Source organism: Propithecus coquereli, unplaced genomic scaffold, assembly GCF_000956105.1.
Source record: "Propithecus coquereli isolate 6110/MARCELLA unplaced genomic scaffold, Pcoq_1.0 Scaffold34, whole genome shotgun sequence".
NCBI classification, from domain to species: Eukaryota; Metazoa; Chordata; class Mammalia; order Primates; family Indriidae; genus Propithecus; species Propithecus coquereli.
The window spans coordinates 707,941-735,099 of NW_012149063.1; the positions used below are offsets into that span (position 1 = coordinate 707,941).

Consider the following 27,159-nt stretch of genomic DNA (forward strand, 5'->3'; position numbering starts at 1 on the left):
TAGCGAGACTCTTGTCTCTACAAAAAATAAAAAAATTAGCTGGGCATGGTGGCCCATGCCTGTAGTCCCAGCTACTCGGGAAGCTGAGGCAGGAGGATCGCTTGAGCCTAGGTGTTGGAGATTGCAGTGAGCTATGACGATGCCACTGCATTCTAGCCCAGGCAATAGAGTGGGACTCTGTCTCAAAAAAAATTTTTAAAATAAACTAAAAATCAGAGCAAAAATAAACTAAGGAAATTAAGGAATTTATTAGTATATTAAATTGATACATCAATAATTAAAATGAAACTTTACTGCTTTATAATTATTGTAATCTTTCACTAAAACGTATTTTCATAGGATTATGCTATCTGTATACCTAATGTCTCTTGGGTTTGTACCTTTGATATTTCTATACCAATAATATTATTTTATAAAAAACATGGAGCTTTACTTAATTATAAAGTAAAAACCTTATTAAATAATGTAATGAACATGCATATAGTCATTTTGTTCTTTATATAACTAAACCAATGTGTAGACTTTCCCTGAGATTCAAAGTGTGCCTATAAAATATAGTAAGACCACCTTCCATGATCGAATATCAATCACATTATGTTATAGCCACAAACCATAAGTCTCAACCTCTGCTGTCCCCAAATGTAGTTGATGGTAATTGCTGTCTGCTGAGGCGTAACCATAAAGTCTTAGTCATGGTCCCTTTGCAACTTGCTATTTCAGCTTCTCTCTGCAGAACCTGTTGGTATATGAGCTATCCTGCTAGCACATTCACTCCACCCTCTCCAACAGGAAAATGGCAGGCCATTCCGGTACATCATTATAAAGGGAAACTCATTCCCACACCACCCTGTGAAGACACAGGCAGAATGTTTGCCTGGGTATTTTGTGGAAACTCCATCTTGTTCGTGAAATAGTTCAGTCTGCATAGCATGTGCATCCGGCCTGGTTTTATTTCTGTGTTGAAAAAAAATAAGTGAACTAATCTTCCTGGTGACTTTGAAGGGTTTAGAAATATTAATCTCTGGAGGGTACCCTGGCCCTTTTTCTAAGGGAGTCAGGGCCTCCGTGGATAGTACAAATACCCTGTAAGAATGAGTTGCAAGCACAGATTCAAGCACTTTCAAAAACATCATGAATTGGTGGCTTCTCTTTCTATGATTCATTTTGCTCAGTCTGCAAAATAGAATTCATGAAGCTACGTTTACACTAATTATTGCAGCACCGCTACCACAACTTTTCTTCTGAATGGTTTCGTGGGTCTTCTGTTTCTATAAACCTATTCATTCCTATAGAACCCATTTTCTATTTCATTTAAAGAAGGCAAGTGCACTTACAGATATATCCTTCACTCCTTTAAAGTAAAATAAATTGGAATTGCTTTAGGAAAAATGGAGTGGAGCTGTTCTTATCACAAGACCCTGAGTCGCTGAGGAAGTGACACCTGGACCTTTTCCCCAAAGACACAAGCTCACAACAGAGAGATGCTTCCATACTTGAACAGGTGATCTCAAAAAGTATTTGAAGTTGATAAAGTTGTAAAATACAGATCTTTTGACATAATGCAATTTTATGTCTTCTTTTATGAGAGGGAGTGGACATTTAGGGAAAATTGAAATAGAAGAAATACTTTTATATAGCCCTTTCTTCTACCTGAGGGCTCATATTAGCTTAAAAATATAAAAGCATTTTTTGTATAATTACATTGAATAGAATTGTCAAGTGTGTAGACAATATATTCTAATATGCTAATTAAATTTACTTTATTTTCAAATTGCTGTAATGGAATGGCAAACCACAAAATTTTAAGTTCCTAGATTTTGCTAGTTTGCAAGGAGCAAGGAAAAATATAATAACAAAAGGAACCATTAACATTATAGAGTCATTATGCTTGTAGAGCTTAGTGAAATCTGCAAAATGGCTTTTCCACATAGTTACTTCTATGAAAATGGATGTTTTCTGTTAGTCGTTGACATCAGAGGATATTATTAGCTCTTTCTGCTTCTTCTGGGTCTATATTTCTCAAAATAAACCCATCCTCATGGTTCTTTGAAGATGATTGAATTGAGTCAAGCTTCTCAATTCTTTGGGATGTTCATTTAATTGTTAATTTACATAAATCCATACACATTATCATGCTAAAAAAAAAAAAAACCTCAAAGAACACAAGGCCTGAGAAAAGTAAGAGGCATTAAGAGATTCTGTCCTTAGAACCATGCTGTTATAGAGATGCGATTGGATCATTCTTCATTTTTTTCTAGCTTCTTCACAAATTTCAACATCATAGAACAAGGAGTAAAATTACATCTTCTAACAGCCTTTTCTTGAACTTGTTCTCTATCCTTCTCTTCTGAGTAATCTAACTGGGCATGGTAAGGAGCATGCTGTCCATGGCTTTAGGAATGAGTGGAGGCTATTTCATTTCCCATCCCACCAGGAGGACAGGGCACATTATATACCTGCCACTAGATCGATACCAAGGGGGAGCCAGGAGCTCAATTAAACTTCTTATCCTTGGTAAAATGCCAGTGGCCTCCAGAGATATCAGCACACCCTGCCCTGGCATTTGAAATTCATTCCTGTGTGTCAGAGTACAAATTACAATAATCTAGTGCAATAATTCAACATATGACAGTATTTAGAAACATTTGGGGAAGATGTCAAGGATGTCAAGAAGTCACTTCTTTAGGCTGGGGTTCAATTGTGAGCCTTTTGTCATACACATTTTGCATCATCATTTTAAAACTGTAAATAAAGTCTCCCCAAAACAAATCATATGTCTTCTCTTTTCTTTCTTTCTTTTTTTTTGAGCATCAAGAAAGTTTTCTTTTCTTCCCTGAACTCCTTTTCCTTCCTTTCCTCAAAATGTAGCCTTCATTACTACATAGAGGATTATGATAATAAGAAAGTATGCTATCAAGCCTGTACTCTAAGGACATCACCAATACATGATGAATGCATCACTTATTGCTTTTAGTTGTTAAAAATATTGCTTCAAAATATCTGTCTGGTTGATGGGATTTTAGTTAATACACTATATTCATGGTATATCATTGGTATTTTTTAAATTGTGTATAGCATTATTCCCTAAACTCCCTTTACTGGTTAAATTCATTTGTAATCACTATGTGGACTGCAAAAGTGGTAGAACCTTAAAGAAATTTGATGTTATTCCAGCATAAATGGCCTTGTATTTTTCCTGACACTTACCAACACTCAATCCATGGTAGCCCTTCCTATTTCCTCCAGGACTGCCCAAACCTCTGTGCCAGAAGTTTACCAGTGAAGATACTAAGTGAGACTGAAATTAGTTATGACTTATTTACCCAATTTCTCACTCAAATTGATGACAAATTTCAGCCATAACACAACAGTCTTGTCTGACACTCCAATTTCTTCCCCCCCCAAGTTGCTTGTAGATATATTCATCAGTGCCACTACAACAAATTACCTTCTTAGTTTTCCTAATTTTCCTTAAAGAAAATCCAAGTGATTAGATTAATTCATTTTTACTGATAATTAATATTTGCTCTGAAATGACTTGTTTATACAAATAAACTTGCAATGCTTAGATCAGAGCCAGATGGGTTTTATTATACTTCTTGCTTTTTGCTTGTATTTTATATAAGGATTTTATAATGTCGTTCCTTCCAGTGAAGAAAACTCAGAGGGAAAGTGAAAGAGGGAGGCAGGCTGTATAATAGGAACTCCTGTGACACTCTTAGCAGGAAAATTACATTATCTCAAAGTCTTCTTACATGTTCTTGTAATGTCACATGGAACACGCATTGCCAAGAAATAAGCCCAAATTCGTTTCATTATCAGATTTGGATAGTGCTTTCTACTATGTTATCTACTGTGAAAAATGAGTGGCACTCATTTTCTTGTGTTTTTAACTGGTTTCCATTCGGTTAAGAAGATCTCAGTGTTCATAAAGAATATTTTCTTTGCAAGGGTAATGGGCAGTTTTAATTTTTTTTGGACATCTAAACCTCGTTCTATTTGCTACCCAATGAGGAAGAACCAGCCGCCACTAGGAGAAGCTGCAAATACCATACACTCACCCTCAGTCTTCCTGGTATCTAGGCCTCAGTCCTGTGAACTAGACTGCACTCACCACACACCACCATCTCAGGCTCTAGATAAGCAGTTAGTGCCATAAACAGTATAGACCACATGGAATCAATTTTGTAATGGCTGATGGCAGGAGATTAGCTACATCCAATCTCAGGAAGTAACTATTCCAGAAACAACATCCAGTACACACTGCTGATGGCATCAGCAGTGAACGTGTCTGGTGCCCAGTGACAACAGTAAGGGTGCCCTCACCAGATGGTTCTGCAACTATATTCTGCACTGTGACTGGATACAAACCCCCCAAGTCTTATTCCCTGGTGTCCTGGAGACTCCTTGGGTCTGCTCCCCACCCCTGCCACTCAATGTCCCTTTTTTTTTTTTGAGACAGAGTCTCACTCTTTTGCCCAGGCTAGAGTGAGTGCCGTGGCGTCAGCCTAGCTCACAGCAACCTCAAACTCCTGGGCTCAAGCAATCCTTCTGCCTCAGCCTCCCGAGTAGCTGGGACTACAGGCATGGGCTACCATGCCCGGCTAATTTTTTCTGTATATTTTTAGTTGTCCAATTAATTTCTTTCTATTTTTAGTAGAGACGGGATCTCGCTCTTGCTCAGGCTGGTTTCGAACTACTGAGCTCAAACAATCCGCCCGCCTCGGCCTCCCAGAGAGCTAGGATTACAGGCGTGAGCCACCGCGCCCGGCCTCAATGTCCCTTTAATAAGTTCCCTTTTCTGTTTCAGTCAGACCCCAATGCTCGAAATTGGGAGCTGATAAAAGTATAAATAATCTACAAATCTTAAAGTTTTTTACTGTCAAGATGGGAGTCATACAACAGTACCTTTCAGGAAAAGAGTAAGTGTGGAAAGAATTGTGTAATAGTAGATTAAATTACTATGAACTGACTGTTCACTAGGTATCAGTTCATGAAAGATGAATTGTGAAAAAAAAAAAAAAATGGGCAGGCGATCACAAACCCACTCTCTGGCTGTGTCTCGGCAGAGTATCTCCATTCCCTGGGGGCCAGAATGGTTTGGAAGAGTCATAATATACACAGCTCCTTTTTGCTTCTCTCTCTTTGAGTAAACCCCCCAAACATACTACTTCTCTGGTAGAGAAAAAAGGTACACATTGAGACTTGCTTCTTTTTTAGTTTCTGGACTTAATTCTACAGTGAAATTCTCTGGTAAAATTCATTGATATAGCTGCAACCTACTTTCATTCAATCTTTTTTCAGGGAGGCAGTTGTTTATTACTCAATCCTGAGTTATTAGGAAAATGTCTGACACAAATAAGTGTGCAAGAAATACTTGTTAAGTAAAGATACCAAACACTCATGTAGCACTTATGAGCCAGGTTTTTACATATATTATTTCCTCCTCACAATAACCTTCTGAAATAGGCATTTTTGTTATTCTGTTTTTTGAACAAGAAACAAGAAATACTAACTCAGGAAGGTTGGTTCCAGAGCCTGTGCCTTATATTTATTTCTTTTTTTTTTAATTCAGCTGATAATCATGAAGCACCCACCATATGTCAGGCACCAAAGATTCAATGATGAGTATTACATTACTTTGTCCTCATAGAGCTCACTCTATCAAAAAGACAGATCTATAACAAATACTTACAAGTGTAAAATGGTAGATTCTATGCTAGAAAATATAAACAAGACTCACTGGGACCCAAGGAAGTTGTGATAAACTTCAGCCTGCGTGAAAAATGATCAAGCAGGACATCTGAGGGTGGAGAATGCTTCAGCTGAGACTGGAAATAATTTTTCGTACATATAGAAATGTATTCTAGGCAAAGGGGCAACTTATGCAAAAGGTAAAATAGCATGATATCTTTGTGAATATTGTGAGCAATAATGGAGGCACAAAGCTGGAGATGTAGGCAAAGTTCAGATAATAAAGAAAATGTTATGCCACGTTAAAGAATTTTTCAGTTATTCTAAGGCAACCAAAAGCTATCGAAGAAATTTAAACAGGGAAGTAAGATGAATAGATATGCCTTTAGGAAAGATTATTCTGGCTTTATAGGATTGATATAAAAGATATTAAGTTTAGATAGAAAACGAAAAATTAGGAGACTAGTGAAATAGTCCAGATTAAATATATGAAGACTTAAATGGGTCAGAAGTTCTAGGGTAAAGAGGGGACTGACTCCAGAAGTATTTAACTAGCAAAAGGTAGCATTGGCAGGAATTAGAAATCACTTGGATATTGGTGAGGGAGAGATGGTAACAGAGAGGTAGAATTCTGTTTCTCTAGTTTGGTTTGTAGTAATTAACGTAAGATACATGTTACCTCTGGTTTTCTTTTCCTTTGGAATATTTTCATTCTTTTTGCAAACTTTTTATCTGTAATTTCACTACTCTGTAAGACTCTTAAGTCTCAGCCTCTTTTGTTGTATTTTTGTGTTTACTTATATCTGAATGCCTCTTTGGTTTTAAGAGGCTTGGTATCTGTGTTGGATTGAAATATTATATATATGTATATCTTTAACATATATCTATATAAAACTTCCAGGAGGCATCCTTTATTGGGAATTGAACGTTTTTATGTAAGACACATTTTTAGTTCATCGAATAAATATTATTTATATAACTAATATGTTTGACAACCCAGTTGAGAGTGCATCTTTTATATGTTCTTTTTATGAATCTTCAGTATTTTTGGACTGTGGTATATGGCTCTATAAATAATACTTTTAGAGAAGAAAAAGGCAGAGTTCTAGCAGTTAAAGATGGCATTGCTTATTCAGAATCCTTTCTTTTTGAAGGAAAACATTTTTACGTTTAAACTATTTTCTTTCCTGTAATCCTAGCACTCTGGGAGGCTGAGGTGGGAGGATCGCTTGAGATCAGGAGTTAGAGACCAGCCTGAGCAAGAGCGAGACCCTGTCTCTACTAAAAATAGAAAGAAATTAGCCAGACAACTAAAAATATATAGAAAAAATTAGCCGGCATGGTGGCACATGCCTGTAGTCCCAGCTACTCGGGAGGCTGAGGCAGGAGGATTGCTTGAGCCCAGGAGAATGAGGTTGCTGTGAGCTAGGCTGACGCCATGGCACTCTAGCCCAGGCAACAGAGCAAGATTCTGTGTCAACAAAATAAATAAATAAATAAAATCAACTATTTTCTTTATTTAAAACGATGCTTTTTTTCTTTATAACTAAATATGGCCAAAGGATAATTGTTTTGAGGCAAGAAAGAGTTAAAATTAATTGAATGATAACCCGTCTCTCAGAAATTTATGAAATAAATCTGCATAATTCATACATCTGTATATATTTAGAATTATTGTTTCAAGGGAACTTCAGGCTAACTGAGCCTTTTTATTCCATTAAATACATATGTATATATTTTTATATATTGCATATATAGAGATATGATCACAGAAATTTATTAAAACAAGACTGAGAATGTCTAGCACAATGCCATGAAGATAGCCAGTGTTCAATGACTGTTGTCTGAATAAATAAATGCCTGAGTGAAGTTCTACAAGGTCACTCACATTTAAGACTTCAGTGTTTTCAAATAAAAAAGTCACTACTTTAAAATTTTTGTTGAATATTTTCGCATTATCAGTCTCTTAAACTCCAATAACACAGTTAGTATACTCCCATAACTTTAGGCAGAACTACTATTAAACCAAGTAAAACTGGGCTTCCCTGAGTATACTGAGTCACAGAAAGAATTAGGACTTGCAGTTGCCCTGACTCACCTTTCCCCTTAATGATTTTTTCCTATTTGTGTAAGTTAAAAGTGCAGATAAAGCATTGTCTTTCAGTGTCATCATAAATATCTCAACTTAGTTTTTTACTGTCATAGTGATTCTGCCTGATGTGTTCTACTGCTGTTTCTTTTTTTTTTTTTTTTTGAGACAGAGTCTCACTGTGTTGCCCGGGCTAGAGTGCCATGGCGTCAGCCTAGCTCACAGCAACCTCACACTCCTGGGCTCAAGCGATCCTTCTGCCTCAGCCTCCCGAGTAGCTGGGACTACAGGCATGCGCCACCATGCCCAGCTAATTTTTTCTGTATATTTTTAGTTGGCCGATTAATTTATTTTCTATTTTTAGTAGAGACGGGGTCTTGCTCTTGCTCAGGCTGGTCTCGAACTCCTGAGCTCAAACAATCCGCCCGCCTCGGCCTCCCCGAGTGCTAGGATTACAGGCGTGAGCCACCGCACCCGGCCTCTACTGCTGTTTCTACATGGTGCCTGATGACATGTCCGGTTCATCAACTCAATGAACGATAACAATTCACTAAAAAAAAAACATACAAACTATTTTGGTTAGCATTGTGAATATTTTTTTATAAAAAAGCTATTTTATTTTTTTTCCTTTTTTGAATGGTTCTTTACCATTGCATATGTGTTTGCTGCCTTTCTGTATTTATTGCTTTCTTTGGTACAGACTCTGCCCCTCTCTGATGATGCCAACTACCCTTTACAGCATCGCAGCATTGCCCACATTTTTCCATAAATGTTCTGATCACTTGCAATATTATTGAGCCCTCTTTCTGAGTGTACTTTGTAATCGATGTGTCATTTTTATACACATCAGCGTATGTAACTCCACCTACCAATTATGAAAATATTCAGTATCAAAGACTGTCAGCCAAATTACCAACATAGAGCTACGTGAAAAATTTAAAGTCTCAATTTTTAAAGCAGCTTGAAAATAGTAAAACTATTATACTGCTAGAAAAAAAAGTAACTACTGTATTGGTCCATGCATTTAGTCCTTGACATTTTATTGGTACTTAGAAGCTAAACATTGGGATTTGAGGATGTCTGTGATAGACTCACAGTTCAGTCAAAGGAGAGGGTCCTATCAGCAAATGATGTCTGTCAAATGTGATGTGCAGACAGCAGAGATATGTAATGACAGTCATGGGACTAGAAAAAAAAAAAAGCAGGAATAGAAAAATCCATATAGGAAATAAGGAAAGATTTCAAAAAGAAAACAATTTTTGAGTTAAGCCTTCAAAAAGGTATAGTGAATGTGGAAAAGCCTTTATCTGAAAATCAAAACCTAGAGATGTCAGATTATATATTGCAATTTGGATGGGTAAATTTAAAAAAATAAAGAGAGAAAATTCAATGGAAAAAACACAGGTTTAAATTTGAATATATCCAAACCCAAACAAACACAATGTATGAGCCACAAATTTTTATGCCTATCGCTTAAAAGAAAAAAACTAATTATTCCTTCAAATCTTGAATCCATTGACATTTTTGCTAAGATAAACAGCATGTTCTTATTATTGTTTATGTCTGTTTGACAAAGATGCAAATAACTTTAATATATCATAACCCTTTCTAGTTTTATTAAAGATGAGATTAGTGATGGGTAAAATTGTTGAATTACTGGCATTGAGCATGAACTTCTCTTTTTTCCACTCTGGTGAGGCAGCTATCATCTAATATTCTGCCAGTCTTTCCTTATAATTTTTTCTATTTGGTATACGTCTGAGAGTCAGAATAATAATGGATCACCATAAAAAATGTCTGTCCTTTCTCCTTACTCATTGTTCTAGAATGAGTTTGCAATTTTATTAGTACAAGTTTACAATAACTTTCCTTATAATGATAATAATAATGAAAAGTTGGATAAGCAGAATGTGAACACTTTCCTGTGTGAAGAAACCTTCTTAGAAGATGTGTTTATGAATGATAGAGTTTTGTAATATAGTTGGTTAATATATATGAGCTGACACTAGATTGATGTGAGCTATGCAAATATTATAATATTGTTTTGTAATTGTGTTACATTTTCTCCTTTCGATTTCAAGTTAGAGCACATATATTATCTCTTTTTCTTTCTTTTAATGGCTGCATGACATGAAAAAAACTGAGTTTCAGTGTGATTTAGTGATATACCCAAGATTACGGCATACTTAGTAGAGGTGGGAGTTAGGACTAATCTCCCATTCGTGGCTACTGGTTAATCCACCTATGGAAATAAAACAGCATTTGTTTCTTTCAGCCTGGTCTACATTTAAATTTAATTTTCAGAAACCAATGTCATGAATCATTTTGTGTGAATTTATGTATAGTGCTCTGACCAGAATTCTTTATTACATTTTATTTGTGTAATTTGATTTCTGCTTGAGCATTATGATGATCCATCCTTTTACCTAACCCTACACTCTATAGACAACAACAACTGGGAAGAAAGAAAGTCAGATTTAAATCCAAACTAAACAAGTTGCAAAATATGAAACCGAGTAAATGGTAGAAACAAAATCTTGTGATATTTTAAGACAGATTTTATGTAAGTTATAGCAACTAGGAGGCAGTAAAATTGATGCATTGATGCTAACATACCAAACTAGTGTAGCAATTACAGTTCTGTTTAGTAATGGCACATAAATGCTGAAGTAGAAACTTACAACTCTAAACAAAATTTATGTACATTTGTTCTGTTTATGTTGTGTCATCTCCTACAAGAAAATATATTTTGGAGTTGATAGTGGATTGTTTTTACTCAAGTAGATACACTTAACGATAAACGGTTTGTCCCAGAAAATAACTTTTAAAATTTGTGTCAAAAATACATTTATTTACTGTTTTTCTACTCCAAATATTTTGCATTTGTTTTTCTTAACACAAAGATTCATGTCATGTCACTAACTCTACTCTTTCAGATTGGCAGCAGGTAATAGAAACTCACATTTTCATGGATACTAGACAGGTTTTTTAAAAATGTCAAGTTGGTGTTAAATATTAGCCAGTGATAGGGATGATGGCCAACTGAAAGGTATGTGGCTCAACTAAAAAGACCAGCCACTACTTTGTCCCAGCCAGATACTGCCTTGTTGGAACCTGAACCCAGTATTACTGTGTTACCAGAGTTTCACAGTTTTCAAAAACAGAAAGAAATCTTGACTTTCATTAGTGTTACCTAATTCAAAACTTTATATTCACTACGTTGACTAAATAAAGCATGTCTCTAGGCCACAGCTGCCATGTAGGCCTCTAGGCAGAGTCATAATTCTACAGAAATGATCATGGTGACCCTCAGTAAGGACCTCAGTTCTGGTCACATTCCCACTCTGTTTTGCTATTTCACTGTTTGTTTAAGTTGTGTGCAATTAAAGCCATAGAATATTATATGAAAAGGCTTGTCACAAATGTAAAAAAATTGTCATTTGTGCTCATGCATTTTTTTCTATGTAATCTTTCTATGTTTTCTATGTACTCTTTCAATCTTCAATGATTGTTATTATTCCCTCCAGCACAATGCCACTGATATCCCTAAATAAAACTTGATTATGCCAGGCATCTTGTGATATGGAATTCTGATTCTTTGAACTGAAAGCAAAGAGTGTGGATTATTTATTTTCTATACTCCTTCTTGAGAAAGTAAAGTGTTTTGTTCATTGTTCTCTCTTCAGGTTCCAGAATATTCTGAAGTTTGAAAAGAAGTAATTTGATGGAAGTTTGCTTTTATTTGCTCATTCATTCCTCACTCATTAATTATGCGAACTTTTCCTTAGCACAAATATGTGGATCATTAACTAGGGCGAAGAAACCGTTCTGCTTGGAAAAAAAAAAAAAATACAGTGGGCTTCAATTTAGTGAGACATAACCCACCTTTTAAAGTGTAAGCCAAATATTTGAAACACAGACTTAGGCGAGGGGACCAAGGGCAACATACGTAATCTAAACATCTGTACCCCCATAATATGCTGAAATAAAAGAAAAAAAAAAGTGTAAGCCAACATTTCACCTTCAGTTATTTGTAGGACTTCTGGGAAAGTCTCAACTTTTTTTTCTTAATTTTCTTTTCTAGAAAAGTATAATAAAATCAGATTATACTATACATATGTAAATAAATGACTTATCCTTGGTTAATCATACCTTTAACCCTGTATACCAAATACCCCTGGGGGGAAAAAGTAACATCTTGTAAGTCTACTCTTAAAAAAAGTTACAAGTCAAGATCTCATGAATTAATTTTACACCACTTCTTGGTTTAAGGATTAGGATTTGATAGTTTAAAACTATTTAACTCACTATAAAGAAGACTTTCAGTAATCCTATTTGCTTAATAATGATAATATACCTTTGCTCATCTGACTATCCTCTAAGACAAATTTTTAAAAATCAAATCTCTAAAATGCTATTTGATAGTCACTTAAATAGCAAAATAAAAGTTAAATCCCAACTTCAAGCATCTTCAAATACATGTGTTCTCATAAAGAGTCATCTATCTATATCCTTATTTTTTGATGTTAACATTTTTAGCAATATGCCAACTGCTTCGGCATATCAATCAATCAATCAATTATATACTTGTGTCAGAATCATATTCTACAGTAAATGTAGGGCTGGATCTTCAAAATTAACAGGAGCTCCAAATTTCCAATTCAGTAAGGGTCATCTGTGCTAGCTTAACCAAAATCAAAAGCAGCCCCATGTGTGAAGATAGGGAGATACACACTAGTATAACATGGCTTATTTATGTTGTTACATTTAATGGTTATATTCTTCATCTGAACTCTGGACGTGTTATCACACTGGATGGTCAATTTGAAGACTAGAATGTCTTTCCATAATATGGAAATATACCTTATAAACAACAGAATATATTTGTTTTTCTTTTGAGGTTCGTCTTTTTCATACGGGGTACAAGATGCATCATTAATATCTGTTGCTTACTAAGTGTAGTAGACAGAATAATAGCCCCCAAAGATATGTATGTCCTAATTCCCAGGATCTGTGAATATGTTACATTACACAGCAGAGGGGAATTACAATTGCAGATGGAGTTAAAGCTGCTAATTAGCTGATTTTATGACAGGGGGATAAACCTGGATTATCTGAGTTGGTCCAATGTGATCATAAAGGCCCTTAAAAGTGGAAAAGAGAATCAGACAGATGGCTGTGTGCGAAGGTCTCAGCCCGACAGAGGAGAGGGCCAGGTGTCCAGGAAAGTGGGTATCCTCTAAAAGCTGCAAAAGACAAGGGAACGGATTCTCCCCTAGAGCCTGCAGAAAGGAATACGCACCTTCTGACACCTGCCAACATCCAGCGAGACTCACTTAGGAATTCTGACCTACAAAAGTGTAAGATAATACCATTATGCAGTTTAAAACCACTAAATTTGTGGTATTTTTTACAACAGCTAAGCAAACTAATATACCGAGGACCTTGATTTTTTTTTTCCAGAAACCTCTGTCACTGAAATTGCATTAATAAAAAAAGTTAAAAATTTCAGACTTTTCTTAATGCTTTGTCTGTCTGTTTGCAGGAGGTAATCCAGAGCAGCCAGCTCAACATTTCGAGAAGCAGCCAAGAAATGGCAAGAAATGAACAACAAGTGTCCAAAGAACACAAAACTGATGTTCTTGGAACAGAAATGGTAACTACTTAGAAAGACAATACTTTCCAGTTTCTAGAACTGTGTGGAAATTCTTTGTTGTAAGCATTTGTTTTTATTGTCCCTTCTGTATTTAGTATCAATACATATCAGTGTCTCTTTCCTCACTTTCCAGCTGGAATTCTTTTAAAAGTAAAGCAGGTACCCTAAAAATATGATTGCACTTTATATGTGAATTCAGATATGTTCTGTTAGAGCGTGAGTCTATGCATTAAAATAAATGATAGAGGTTTAATTAGCATTTCTCAATGTGCACTGAAGTCCTGGATGAAAACCACTGCAAACCGAAGTGTATTATGTGTAGTACTAAAATAATTGACTTCGTACAAACAATTATATTTTTCAAATTATCTTTAAACATAGGTTTCTCACCTTGAAAAGCACGCTGAGGAAATAAACCGAGCTTCTCGGTTTCATCAATATGTTCAAGAAACTGGTAAGAGTCTGGTATTATTGGCCCCAATACACCTTCTTCCTATCGATGTGTCTGAGTTTGAATGGAGGATTTCCAAAGCACAATCCTCCCTACTGAGTAGCTTCAGTAACTATGAATCATGGTCCTAAAAGGAGCTAGGTACTGTTTCTAAACGTAATTAGATTTTTGTCTGTGGTAATAAACAGAATAAATTTCTGAAATAGTTGATTGTCCATCAGCCCTATGATATACTTATTTCAAAGCCTAAAGGGTGATATGCTAGCCACCTCTGAATTCCTTTTTGCCTCAGGGACCTACAATAAAACCTGATGTTTATCAAGCTCCCTGAGAATAGAATTATTATCAAGATTGAATTCATTTTAATAACAGATTTAAGCACTATTAAGTCCAGTTCTCCAACCTACAAATATGAGATTATATGAGGCAAATTTGTGTAAGTTTTCATAAGACAAGGCACATTTAGTCTCCTCTATAAAAAGAAAATAAGTTTTGCTGCCTCAAAGAGCTAACAGAGGAGATTTAAGCCAACTGTGACCAAAACATCACTTGACTATATGACTGTATCTTTATTTTGGTTTTACTGATTAAGAAAGTAGATCTTCTGCTATTCTTTTCTTATTTTATAACTTTTATTATTTTTTCCTGAGGATAAAAGTAGAACATGCTTATAGAAAATTTGGAAAATATTCTCATCCAGAGATAACCACAAACATTTTTCTTCCTATATTTTCTTCCTATATTTCTTGCTATATTCTTAAATCACATAATGAAACAATGCCATGTATATTTTTGCACTTTGAATCTTTTTATTTAACATACATTGTGAAAACATTCCCATAGCATTATAATTTCTTCTTAAACATAACTTTTATTATTTTTACCTAATATAACTGGTGCTTTTTTTCTGTTTGTAGTCATTGATACACCTGAGGATGAAGAGATTCCAAAGGTTTCGACTAAGTTGTTAAAAGAGCAATTTGAAAAGTCTGCCCAGGAAAAGATTCTTTATTCTGACAAAGAGACGACAACCCCAGCCAAGCAGATTAAGGTAAGGTAATTTCTTTACACAGAAACATATTAAGTGTAAAACCAAGCTTAAATGCATAACATTTTCAAATTATTGCATATTTGAGGTGGCTTTTCAACAACAACAACAAAAATATCCTGAACCAGAACTTATTCAGTTTCATAAAAATATTGACCTGCAGGAAAAAAGAGGTAAAGTAAAAACTTGTCTCACTGGAGAAAATGAGGGAAGGAAAAATGATGTATACTCCAAAGTCAAATCACTAACATTAGATAAAGTAATTAAGTCAATTTTAAATGTCAGATGCTTATTCTGTTCTGTTTAAAATTCCAAGGAAAACAAAACAACCCTCAAAAGTACTTTAAGACTTTTACTGTTTCCCTCTGGATTACTCTGCATGCCACATTAAGGGGGATAAATCGAGATTATGTATAAATGTTAAAATACTGAGTCATTAATGCATTGATTGGGGGATATAATTTTACAAGTAAAAATGGATTATTGGAAAGATAGTAACAAACACTAAATATGACTCCTAAGTGGGCTCTTAAATGAAGTATATCCCTTTTTTTCTTAATGGAGATGTTGTATCAGTCTTGGTTGTGGACAGGTGAAGGGCAACACCTAGGAAGTCTCTGCCACTACCCCATCTTTATCAAATTTGATTTTCTCTCCCCTAAAGATTGACAGTGCATATGAAGAGACTTTACAGCCATCCTCAGTTGTGGCTACCTCTTCCACTTCTTGCACTGCAACCAGCCAGAGGAAGGAAACGTCAACCACAAGACACCATGATCACAGTGTCACTTCTTCAACTCTGGCACAAGTTAATGCTACTTCTTCAGGAAAAATGGAAGAATTTCCTCCTCCCCCACCTGATGTACTTCAAACTCCAATAGATGTGACAGCGTTTTCCCAGTCCCCTGAATTACCTACCCCTCCTAGAAGACTACCGGTCCCCAAAGATTTATATTCTAAGCAAAGAAATTTATATGAATTAAACCGTTTATATAAACACATTCATCCAGAGTTAAGAAAAAACTTAGAAAAAGATTATATCAGTGAAGTTTCTGAGATTGTTTCCAGTCAGATGAACTTAGGGAGCTCAGGTTCAGCAGATGTGCAGCAAGCCCGGTATGTTTTTGAAAATACAAGTGACAGTTCTCAAAAAGAGCTGAGCTCAGGAAGAGAATACTTGGAGTGGGATGAAATTCTGAAGGGGGAGGTGCAGTCCATTAGATGGGTCTTTGAGAATCAGCCATTAGATTCCATTAACAGTGGCTCTCCTGATGAAGATAACATTTCCAAGGGCATTGCTGACCAAGAAATCATTGCTGGTGGTGATGTGAAATATACCACCTGGATGTTTGAAACCCAACCCATAGATACACTGGGGGCTCATTCTTCTGGCACTGAAGAAAATGCAGAGAAAATTCCTGAGCTAGCCAGAGGAGATGTCCGCACAGCCCGGTGGATGTTTGAAACAAGGCCATTAGACTCAATGAATAAAATGCATCAAAGTCAAGAAGAATCAGCAGTGACTGTCATTAAGGATATAACTGGGGGAGATGTCAAGACTGTGAGATACATGTTTGAAACTCAACATCTTGATCAAATTGGACAGCTTCATTCAGTGGATGAGGTTCACTTACTGCAACTTAGGTCTGAGCTCAAAGAAATTAAGGGAAATGTTAAGAGAAGTATAAAATGTTTTGAAACTCAACCATTATATGTTATTAGAGACGGTTTAGGTCAAATGCTAGAAATTAAAACTGTACACAGAGAAGACATTGAAAAGGGGGATGTGAGAACAGCACGTTGGATGTTTGAAACGCAGCCATTAGACACAATTAACAAAGATATTACAGAAATTAAAGTTGTCCGAGGAATATCCATGGAAGAAAATGTCAAAGGTGGGGTAAGCAGGGCAAAGTGGTTATTTGAAACCCAACCTTTGGAAAAAATCAAAGAAGACTCAGAAGAGGTCGTCATTGAAAAGGAAGCAATAATAGGTACAGATGTCTCCAGAAAGTGCTGGATGTTTGAAACACAGCCATTAGACATTCTAAAAGAAGTGCCTGATGCAGATCCTTTACCACCTGAGGAGATAATAGGGGGTGATGTACAAACTACTAAGCATCTATTTGAAACACTTCCAATAGAGGCTTTAAAAGATAGTCCTGATGTAGGAAAGCTTCAAAAAATCACTGCTTCTGAAGAAGAAAAAGGGGATGTTAGACACCAAAAATGGATTTTTGAAACCCAACCTCTGGAAGAGATTAGAGAAGATAAAAAGGAATACACACGAACAGTGAAACTTGAAGAAGTAGACAGGGGAGATGTCAGGAATTACACACGTATCTTTGAATCAAACAATTTAATTAAATTTGATGCATCACATAAAATAGAGGTGGAAGGAGTCACAAGAGGTGCTGTAGAGCTAAATAAATCTCTCTTTGAGACAACACCACTATATGCCATTCAAGATCACCTTGGAAAGTATCATAAAGTAAAGACAGTCCAACAGGAAGAAATCCTAAGAGGTGATGTAAAAAGCTGCAGGTGGCTTTTTGAAACAAGGCCCATTGACCAATTTGATGAAAGCATTCATAAATTTCAGATAATTAGAGGAATATCTGCTCAAGAAATACAGACCGGAAATGTGAAATCTGCTAAATGGTTGTTTGAAACCCAACCTCTTGACTCAATTAAATATTTTAGCAATGTGGAAGAAACAGAAAGTAAAACTGATCAAGCTACAGATATTGTTAAAGGGGATGTCAAAACCTGCAAATGGCTTTTTGAAACCCAGCCAATGGAGTCTCTTTATGAAAAAGTTTCATTAATGACTGGCAGTGAAGAAATTCATAAGGGAGATGTCAAAACCTGCACTTGGCTTTTTGAAACTCAGCCACTTGATACCATCAAAGATGATGCTGAAACAACAGTCAAATTGCAAACTGTAAAGCAGGAGGAGATCCAGGGTGGGGATGTTCGTACAGCATGTTTTCTTTTTGAGACAGAAAATCTGGACAGTATACAAGGAGAAGAAGGGAAGGAAATCAAGCCTGTGGAAATGGATATCCAAGCGGGAGATGTTTCCGGCATGAGATATAAATTTGAAAATCAGTCATTAGATTCTATAAGTTCCAGTTCAGAGGAAGTTTTGAAAAAGATCAAAACCCTAAAAACTGAAGATATTCAGAAGGGCAATGTTTTAAATTGTAGGTGGCTCTTTGAAAACAAAGCAATTGATATGATAAAAGAAAGCCAAGAAGGTGATGAATTGGTTAAGACAGTGACAGACATACAAGGTGGGGATGTAAGAAAGAGGTGCTTTATTTTCGAAACGTTTTCTTTAGATGAGATTAAAGAAGAATCTGACTATGTCAGCACCAAGAAAACAATTACTGAAGAAGTAATAAAGGGTGACGTAAAAAGCTACAGAATGCTCTTTGAAACTCAGCCACTCTATGCAATTCAAGACCGAGAAGGGTACTATCATGAAGTGACAACAGTTAAAAAGGAAGAGGTGATTCATGGAGATGTGCGAGGAACAAGGTGGCTTTTTGAAACAAAACCATTAGACTCGATTAACGAATCAGAAACTGTGTATGTTATTAAATCTGTCACACAAGAAGACATTCAGAAGGGAGATGTTAGTTCTGTCAGATACAGATTTGAAACGCAGCCACTGGATCAGATTTCAAAAGAATCATGTAATATTGTGCCCACTATTGACAATATTCAAGGTGGTGATGTAAAGACAAGTAAACAATTTTTTGAGTCTGAAAATTTTGATAAGAATAATTATATAAGAACAGTAAGTGTCAATGAAATACAAAGGGGCAATGTTAAAACATCTACTTGGCTGTTTGAAACCCACACTATGGAAGAGCTGAGAGGAGAAGGATTAGATGCCAATATAAAAACAGTCACCCAGGAAGATGTGCAGAAAGGCGATGTTAAGCAGGCAGTATGGCTTTTTGAAAATCAAACTTTGGATTCTATTAAGAAAGAAGATGAAAGCATCTCAAAAATGACCAAGGAAGAAATCCCTCCTTCTGATGTCAAAACGACTACCTGGCTCTTTGAAACAACACCCCTTCATGAATTTAATGAAACTAGAGTGGAAAAGGTAGAGATTATTGGCAAGAGCATTAAAGAAACCTTAGAAGATCTGCACTCTCAAAAAGTTATCCAGGCTCCTGGAATCATCATCGAAGCTGATGAAGTTGGGGATGTCCGAATGGCAAAATACAAGCTAATGAACCAAGCATCTCCTGAGATACAGAAAGAAGAAATTGTCAGGGTAGATCTCAGAAACATAATGGTGAACCTACTTTCCAAAAGAGACTGTACAAAAAGAGAGATTTTGGTTAGTGAAGAAGAGAAGGGAAATGTGAATTTGACTAAAACTCAATTATTAAACAGATCAACTGAATTTCATACTGAAAAAGAAGAGATAATGAGAGGTGATGTACAACAAGCAATAAAAAATCTGTTCTCTGAGGAAAGATCTGTAAAGAAAGGCATTTTAATTCAGGAAGATGAAAGAGGAGATATTAATATGACTATCTATTGTCTTCTTCATGAAAATGATGGTGACACAATTGAGCGTGAAGAAGTAATAGGAGGTGATGTAAGAGGTACCATTCATAATTTATTGTCTTCTATATCAAACAATAAAATATCTGAAAGGGCTAAAATTGATGCCTCTGAGAGGGGAAATGTTCAGTTTTTCACAACATGCATAGAAACTGGAGCTTTGGATTATCTCAAACAACTTCAGACAGGGTCGAATGAAACAGTAACAGCTAGGAAACAAGAAAAAGAGGAAGAAATAATTGGTGGTGATGTCGAAGGCACAAAACTGTTACTAAAGCAAAGGCAGTCTCAGGTTGAACGTACTGTGAATGAAACTGACATCATCCCAGGAGATGTGCATAATAAAGTTAAGGTTTTTATGACAGAACCTCAGAGTACATCTGCTAAGACACCCAAAGAAGAAATTATAAAAGGTGATTTGACATCAACCCTAAATTCCCTCAGACAGGCCATAAATCAGAAAACAGTGACTAAAACAGAAGAAACTATCAAAGGTAACATGCTGACCACACTCAAGTCACTTAAAGAATCAAGCCAACAATGGAAAGACCCTAAACAGCCTGATGTCATCCCTGGTGATATTGAGCAAGCTATTGAATGCCTTGAAAAGGCTGCAAATACAAGGACAGAAATCCTGAAAAAGGAGCTTATCCGAGATGACCTTGAAACATCATTAAGGTCTTTGAAAGAAGCACAAGGAGCTTTCAAAGAGGTGGGTAAAGAAGGTGTAATCAAAAACGATGTTCAAACTGTGATGGCAGGATCTTCAGAAAAGCAGAAAACAGAGATTCATCAAGAGGCTGTCCAGAGGGACAAAAAAAATCTTCTTCAGCCAAGGCCAGGACCATTTGAGCCAGCAGCCAGGTGGCAAGGGGGAGCAGACACTCTCAGTCAAACTTCGGTAAAATCTTGTCATGAGAACTTAGTAGAAAAAAGAACTGAGGATAATCTTCCAAGAGGCCCCAAAGGCACTGTAAAGATTGTCGTAGATCGTGAACAAAACAATGATGCTCTTGAGAAAAGCCTCAGAAGACTATCTGATTCACATCACAAAGCTATTAAAAATGTATTGGGATCGGGAGACAGAACGGGTGTCTGGACTGAGACCACAAGAGAACAGAATCTTAGAGATGAACATATGAGCAGCCAGTTAACTTCAACTGTGTCAGTTAAGGAAAATCTAAAAACTAAAGAATCAGACATAGTGAGAGAGCTGAAGAAAGATGATGTCGTTAACTCCACCCAATTTGTCAACAAAACAGTTGGAAAGCAGACCCAAACCTGTGATCTGAGGAATGACAACCAGAAAACAGAGGCTTTCCATGTAAAGAGTCCCAAGAAGACCGAAACCATTAAAATATCAGCAGATGTACAAAGTTCCAAGCCCAGTCCCTCCCAGCATCCAGTCAACATGCCAGTTGGAGAAACTTATGAAGCTGCAGGAGACTTTCAGAAGAAAACTTTGCTAAAGCAAGAAGTGCAATATTCTAATAAGGATATCAAGAAAAAGAATATGAACCTTCAACCAGTGTGGCAGCCTTTGCCTGTAGATCAAGATATATCCAACGTAACAGAAGTAAAAGTCTCTGAAAAAAGCCACAATAAATTTAAGGTGACTGACAAAAAGGAGGAGACTGATGTTTATTTGAAAAGCCAGGACTTTCTAATGAAGACAAATACTTCCACAGACTTAAAAATGGCGATGGAAAGGTCCTTCAATCCAACCAACTTTAACCCCGAGAATGATGTGAAAGATACTGAGTATCCTCTTCCACCTCCATCTCCACCTCCTCCACCACCTTCCAACGCTTCATCTGAAATTGAATTTCCTCTTCCTCCTCCACCACCTTTAATGATGTTGCCTGAAAAAAATGGGTTTCCGCCCACATTGTCCACAGAGAAGATAAAGACCGAATCTGAAAGCTTCCCAAGCTTCCCTCTTCCTCCACCTCCAGTAGATGAGAAATCTGAAAAAGAATGTCTATCAATGTTTCTACCACCACTTCCTCCTCCTTTATCTCCATCTCAAAAATCAGCACGTCTCCTTTCTTCCTCTGTTCCAGAAAAGCACAGTGAAACATTCATACACCAATATTCCCAAAAAGAAGCCTCACTCTCTCAGCAAACTCATTCTCAGGCTAAAATCGTAAAAGGAAAATCAGGTGTGGTGCCACCTCCTACATTGCCCAAACCCAAACTTCCCAAGCATTTAGAAGATAAAAGGAGCCATCTCTCCCCAAAAGTTCAATTGGAAAATTCCCTGTCAGATATGGAGTCTAAAATTACTCCCTCAAATGACCAGAAAAGAGTCATGATGGCAACCAGCAGTGAACACACAGAGATAAAGCAGAACATATTTAGAAAGAGTCTTGATGAAAGAAAACAATTATCTATTGACTCTGCACAATCTCTCTCAGAAACAATTCCAGGGACTTCAGGAGCCAAGAAAAAACAGGTAGCACCTCTCATAAAATCTCACTCATTTCCAGTGAGTTCAGGACCACAAAGTCCAAAACCTTATATGAGAAAATTTAAGACACCTTTAATGATTGCTGAAGAGAAATACAGACAACAAAGAGAAGAGCTTGAAAAACAGAAACAGGAGAGCTCTCACTACAACATCGTCAGAACACAAAGCCAACATCGAAACACATCAGAGTTGGAAAAGGAAATTCCATTACAAAAAACAAATAAGGAGGTTCCCCTATCTGGAATTGACTCAGAGCGCACTGTGGTCCAACCCATCCCAAACTCTCAAAGTAGTGCTCAGACACTAGAAGTGTGTCCTGGTCACCAGATCTCCACAACATCAGCAGTGACAGTTGCTGCCGAGAGGCTCCAACACGTTCTAGCTGCCTCGGAAGACAAAGATAATATGAAAAAGGAAGTTTTACAGAGCTCAAGGGACACTATGCAATCTAAAGCAGCTTGCGAAATTAAGCAGACTCACCAAGAATGCAGCACACAACAAACACAGCAGAAGAGGTATGTGGAGCAGTTGCACATGCCCCAAAGCAAACCAGTTTCCCCAAGTTTCAAAGTTAAAACCGTCAAGCTTCCAACTCAAGATCGTATGTTAAATGAAACAGACCACAGCCATGAATGTCGTAAGAAGCAATCCGAAGTTGACGTTCAAACCATTACCAAACAACAGAATCAGGAAACCAAGAAAATTGAAGCAAGCACCGAATATAGTAATAAACAATCTGTGGCTGAAAAATATCATCAGTTACCTAAGAAGGAGAAAAGAGTGACGATAAAAGTGCCTACAGAATCCACAGAAACAAACAGTGAAAGTAAGCTCAAGATAGTTCCTGAGAAACAAAGAGAATTTAGGGAATCTGAGAAGGGGAAACTTCTAGGAAGTGAAGAAAAAAATGAGAGATCATCAGTGATTGGTTTAAAAGAAGAGAGATTAATAGTTGAAAGAAAACAAGAACATTTGAAAAATGAGTCAGCACCAAAGGTTGCCAAACAAAAGGTTATTGATACATATCTTGATTCACAGACTCAGAATTTTCAGCAAACACAGACTTCTGAAAGTAAAGTTGAACATAAAAAATTGCCCCAGCCACATAATAGTCCGCAGGAAGAAAAATGTCTTGAAGTCAAGGGCATACAACAGAAACAAGTCTTCTCTAATACTAAAGATTCAAAGCAAGAGATTACACAGAACAAATCTTTATTTTCATCTGTGAAAGAATTCCAGCAGGATGATGGAAAATGTGCCATAAATATATTGGAATTCTTGAGAAAACGTGAAGAACTACAACAGATTTTGTCTAGGGTAAAACAGTTTGAAGCAGAGCCCAATAAAAGTGGCCTTAAAACATTTCAGACACTGTTAAATATTATCCCTGTATGGCTGATAAATGAAGAGAAAAGAGAATATGGAGCTCGCATTGCCATGGAGAATAATTTAGAAAAAGTGAAAGAAGAAATAACACATATTAAAACTCAAGCAGAGGATATGCTTGTGTCCTGTGAAAATATAATTCAAACAGCCATGAGATCCTCCAAAACAGGAAAGCAAGGAAATAAGCCTACCAGTCTTAATGAAACATCTTCCAAAGTATCTAATGCTAATGTCAGCTATAATAAAAACACTGAACAGAAAGAAAATATAATGGCAGAAGAAAAAACAGTACACCAAGTAGCAACTCATCACGAAGCAACTGTTCAAACTCATGCAAAAACCCATCAGGAAATTAAACTCGATGATAGTAAGATTTCTCCTCCTTCTATAAAAACACGCCCACCATCGCCTACTTTTATAACAATTGAATCTACTGCCCGACGAACAGAAACCTCTGCTAAAGATGAGCTCTCTCAGTCCCCTAAAAAGGACGGTTGCATTGAACCCCCACCAAGAAAGCCCACGTCACAAACATCTAAAATTCACAGAGCAAACACCTTCCCTTCTCCACCCAGGAGTCGCTCAGAACAACTTGTCAAACTGAAAGACACCACTGCAAAGTTATCCCGAGGGACCATCCCATCTCCATCAGTCACCCCGGTTCCGATTGTAGAGAAAAGGTCTGAAATCATCGTGTCTCCTGCAACACTCCGTCGTCAAATTAAGATAGAAACTCGTGGTAGGGACTCTCCACCCACAATCACAATACCTGTGAGCGTAAATCATGCTGCTAGTGGCTCTTTCAGAGAATCCATGGAGGCTCAAGAGGAAGTTAGGAAAGTAGAGAAAAGAGCCACCTATGTTCACAGGGATGGGGTAAATCCCGCCGACCGCATGGTGCCGGATACTGAAAGTTACGATGCAGTGGAAATCATCCGCAAGGTTGAAGTGCCTCACCTGTCAGAGCACACACAGAGATACGAAGCAGCCAACCGAACCGTTCAAATGGCTGAAAATTTTGTGAATGACCGTGAAAATGAAATAAACAGATGGTTCAGAGAGTTTGAAGATAGCCCAGTTTTTGAAGCAAAGTCAAATAGAAGAGTTTATGCAAATGGAGAAGCAAACCATAATATAAAACAAGAAAGTCGTACATTTTGTAAGGAGGAATTTGGATTAACATCTTCAGGAAACACTAGTTTTACAGACTTTTCTTGCAAACATCCTAGAGAGGTGCAAGAAAAAATTTCTGTTAAACAGCCCAGGGTCTGCACTGAAACAAGGTCTCTAACTGAACATTTCTCAGGCGTGGATGCATTTCAGAGTCAAATTGTTGATTCAAAGATGAAAACTTCTTCATCACATAACTCAGAAGCCGGCAAATCTGGCTTTGACTTCAAGCATGCCCCACCAACCTATGAAGATGTCATTGCTGGCCATATTTTAGATATCTCTGATTCACCTGAAGCACTCAGAAAAAATTTTCAAAAGACATGGCAGGAGAGTGAAAGTGTTTTTAGAAATCTGGGATATGCAGCCTCAGATGCTTCTGCAACTGAAATGAGAACCACCTTCCAAGAGGAATCTGCATTTATAAGTGGTAAATGAGCTTGCAAAGTGTGAAAGAAGATTGACTATTTAAAGGCATGTGTTCCATAGCCAAGATGATTTGCAGTTAAAACAGTGTGTGGAAATAACCAAACAATATAACCTAAAACTAACAGCTTCCTCTGTACGCTTGTATCTTCTTTGTATGTTTGCTTTTATTACTTTCCCTTACAAAAGCATCCAGTATGATTTACCTGCACTGTGTGAGAATAACAAATTCTATTATATAAATTATTGAGACATATTTGTCAAGGTAAACAAGGTTTTGGATAGAGTACCAGATACAGCAATAATTGTTGTTGTGATAGTATTAACAATTATATTAACATATAGTCGTATTTGTTAATAATTATAGAACATACCACATTATTAATATTTCTTCTTATTATTTCATACAATTGTTTTAGACAATATTAGTTAATATCCCTTGACCTACTATTGGCATGTTTTTAACTGCTAGACTTAAGTGGTCTTTGCAGTGAATTCGATGTAGATTGTTAATAATCCAAGAAACAATTTACACTCTTCATATGTTTTAAGGATTTTTATTGATCTGTATCTCCGACTAAAGTATAGGTGTGGAATTAGACCTTTTATGTATTTAGTTGAGTTGGATAGAGTTAGCTTCCTCTGATGCCACATTTTTTTTTCTATAACTGATTTTTTTCACCTTTCTGGAAAAAACCCCTAATGATAGCTCAATTGACCTCATTCACAGATGAACATGAACAACATTTTTTAAAATTTATTATATTTGAAAGGAGGGAGATTTGAATCATATGAACTTGGTACATATTTTTTAACATCAGAGAACAGATCATTTCTTTAGATTTTCTCTACTTTTTACAATTAATGAGGCTTTACGATAAAAGAGTTTGACATAATTAATGTGCATCATTAGTGTAGCCCATCCTTTTAGGCAGATTGAAAGAAATAGCAAGCTTCAAAATAAAAACTGCTGAAACTAATAATTATGCCTCTATCATATTTGCAGCGTGTCCAGTTTATCAGGTTAATATGTTTTTTAATGTGTTTGCTTCTGGCATAATCAAGCAAAGCTGTCTAATTTCAAATGCTCAATTTCTGTTAAGATAGCTGAAAAAAACACGGAAAATACAAAGAAACTACTGTCAAATATGAAAATGTGTCCTCTACTAGAACCAAATAAGCAAAGGAGTCCTCTCAGTGGCCCAGATTGAACATCTAGGTGTTAAAGTATATATATTTATTTTTATAAAGAACCCTGAGCATAGTTTTTCTTATATATAGCTAATATCAAAGCATAGTTATTCTTACAGGATCATTGTAATGATCAAAAGCAATACTGAAGTGAAAGAAAAGTCTGTGTTAGTTTTAAACCACTATATAAACACTGGTTAGTAATCTAATTACTGTTATTCATAGGGACTAAAGCAGCAGGAAGTGACTGTGGGAACTTCAGAGCAAGAAAAATAGGAAAACTGTGAAAAGAACCCCAAAGCCTCTAAAATATAAAACCTTTTAGATTGAGGACAAATGGCCCTGAACATTCCAGTGTGTTCAGGAGTCCCATTATACTACACGCAAGAGTTGGTGTCTTACACTCAGCGCCTTAAGTTATCAAGAAAATATTTAAACAAATTCAACGTCTTGGGCTTAAAAAGATATGTATACATTTTGGAAAGATCTATCCAGAATGGTTCAAAAAATTAAAACTTTAGGCCAAGTTAGGTGTAAACCTTTATATACATAGAAAGTTCAGCTATCTAGAATGATAAGGTCTCTCAGGGTTCTCTATAGCTAAGTTTGCTATACATATTGTTTAATATATTAAACTTAATGAACACATTTGACACATGTATATTTTCTTAAATAATAAAAGTCTACTTGTATAATGTATAAATAGTAGAGGCACTAGGGCAATGTTGATCATCCTACCTGAGCCTTAAAACTGACAGTAGGATAGCCCGTGTGCAGAGAATTAATATAAGGACAATAGTCTAAGAGTTTTCCATTTTAACTGCATGGCCAGTTAATACGTGGTTCTTTTGCTTTGTTATGTGTTTACAATGTGATTGAAGATAACACTATATAAACCTTTGTGAATTTTTATTTTTAGAAACTGCTGCTTCAAGACAAGGAAATATGTACACTTTGTCAAAAGACAGTTTATCCAATGGAGTGCCTA

The 27,159-nt window shown here is 36.4% G+C and overlaps 1 protein-coding gene across 1 annotated transcript in view; it reads left to right on the plus strand.

Moving 5' to 3' along the window:
- The window catches only part of XIRP2 (xin actin binding repeat containing 2), a 369,301-nt gene that overhangs the window by 322,451 nt on the left and 19,691 nt on the right, over nucleotides 1-27,159 (plus strand). Inside the window, exons 5-8 of the mRNA XM_012650674.1 lie at nucleotides 13,329-13,439; nucleotides 13,821-13,893; nucleotides 14,808-14,941; nucleotides 27,091-27,152. Of these exons, the coding sequence (XP_012506128.1) occupies nucleotides 13,329-13,439; nucleotides 13,821-13,893; nucleotides 14,808-14,941; nucleotides 27,091-27,152 (380 nt within the window). The remainder of the gene's footprint in view (nucleotides 1-13,328; nucleotides 13,440-13,820; nucleotides 13,894-14,807; nucleotides 14,942-27,090; nucleotides 27,153-27,159) is intronic.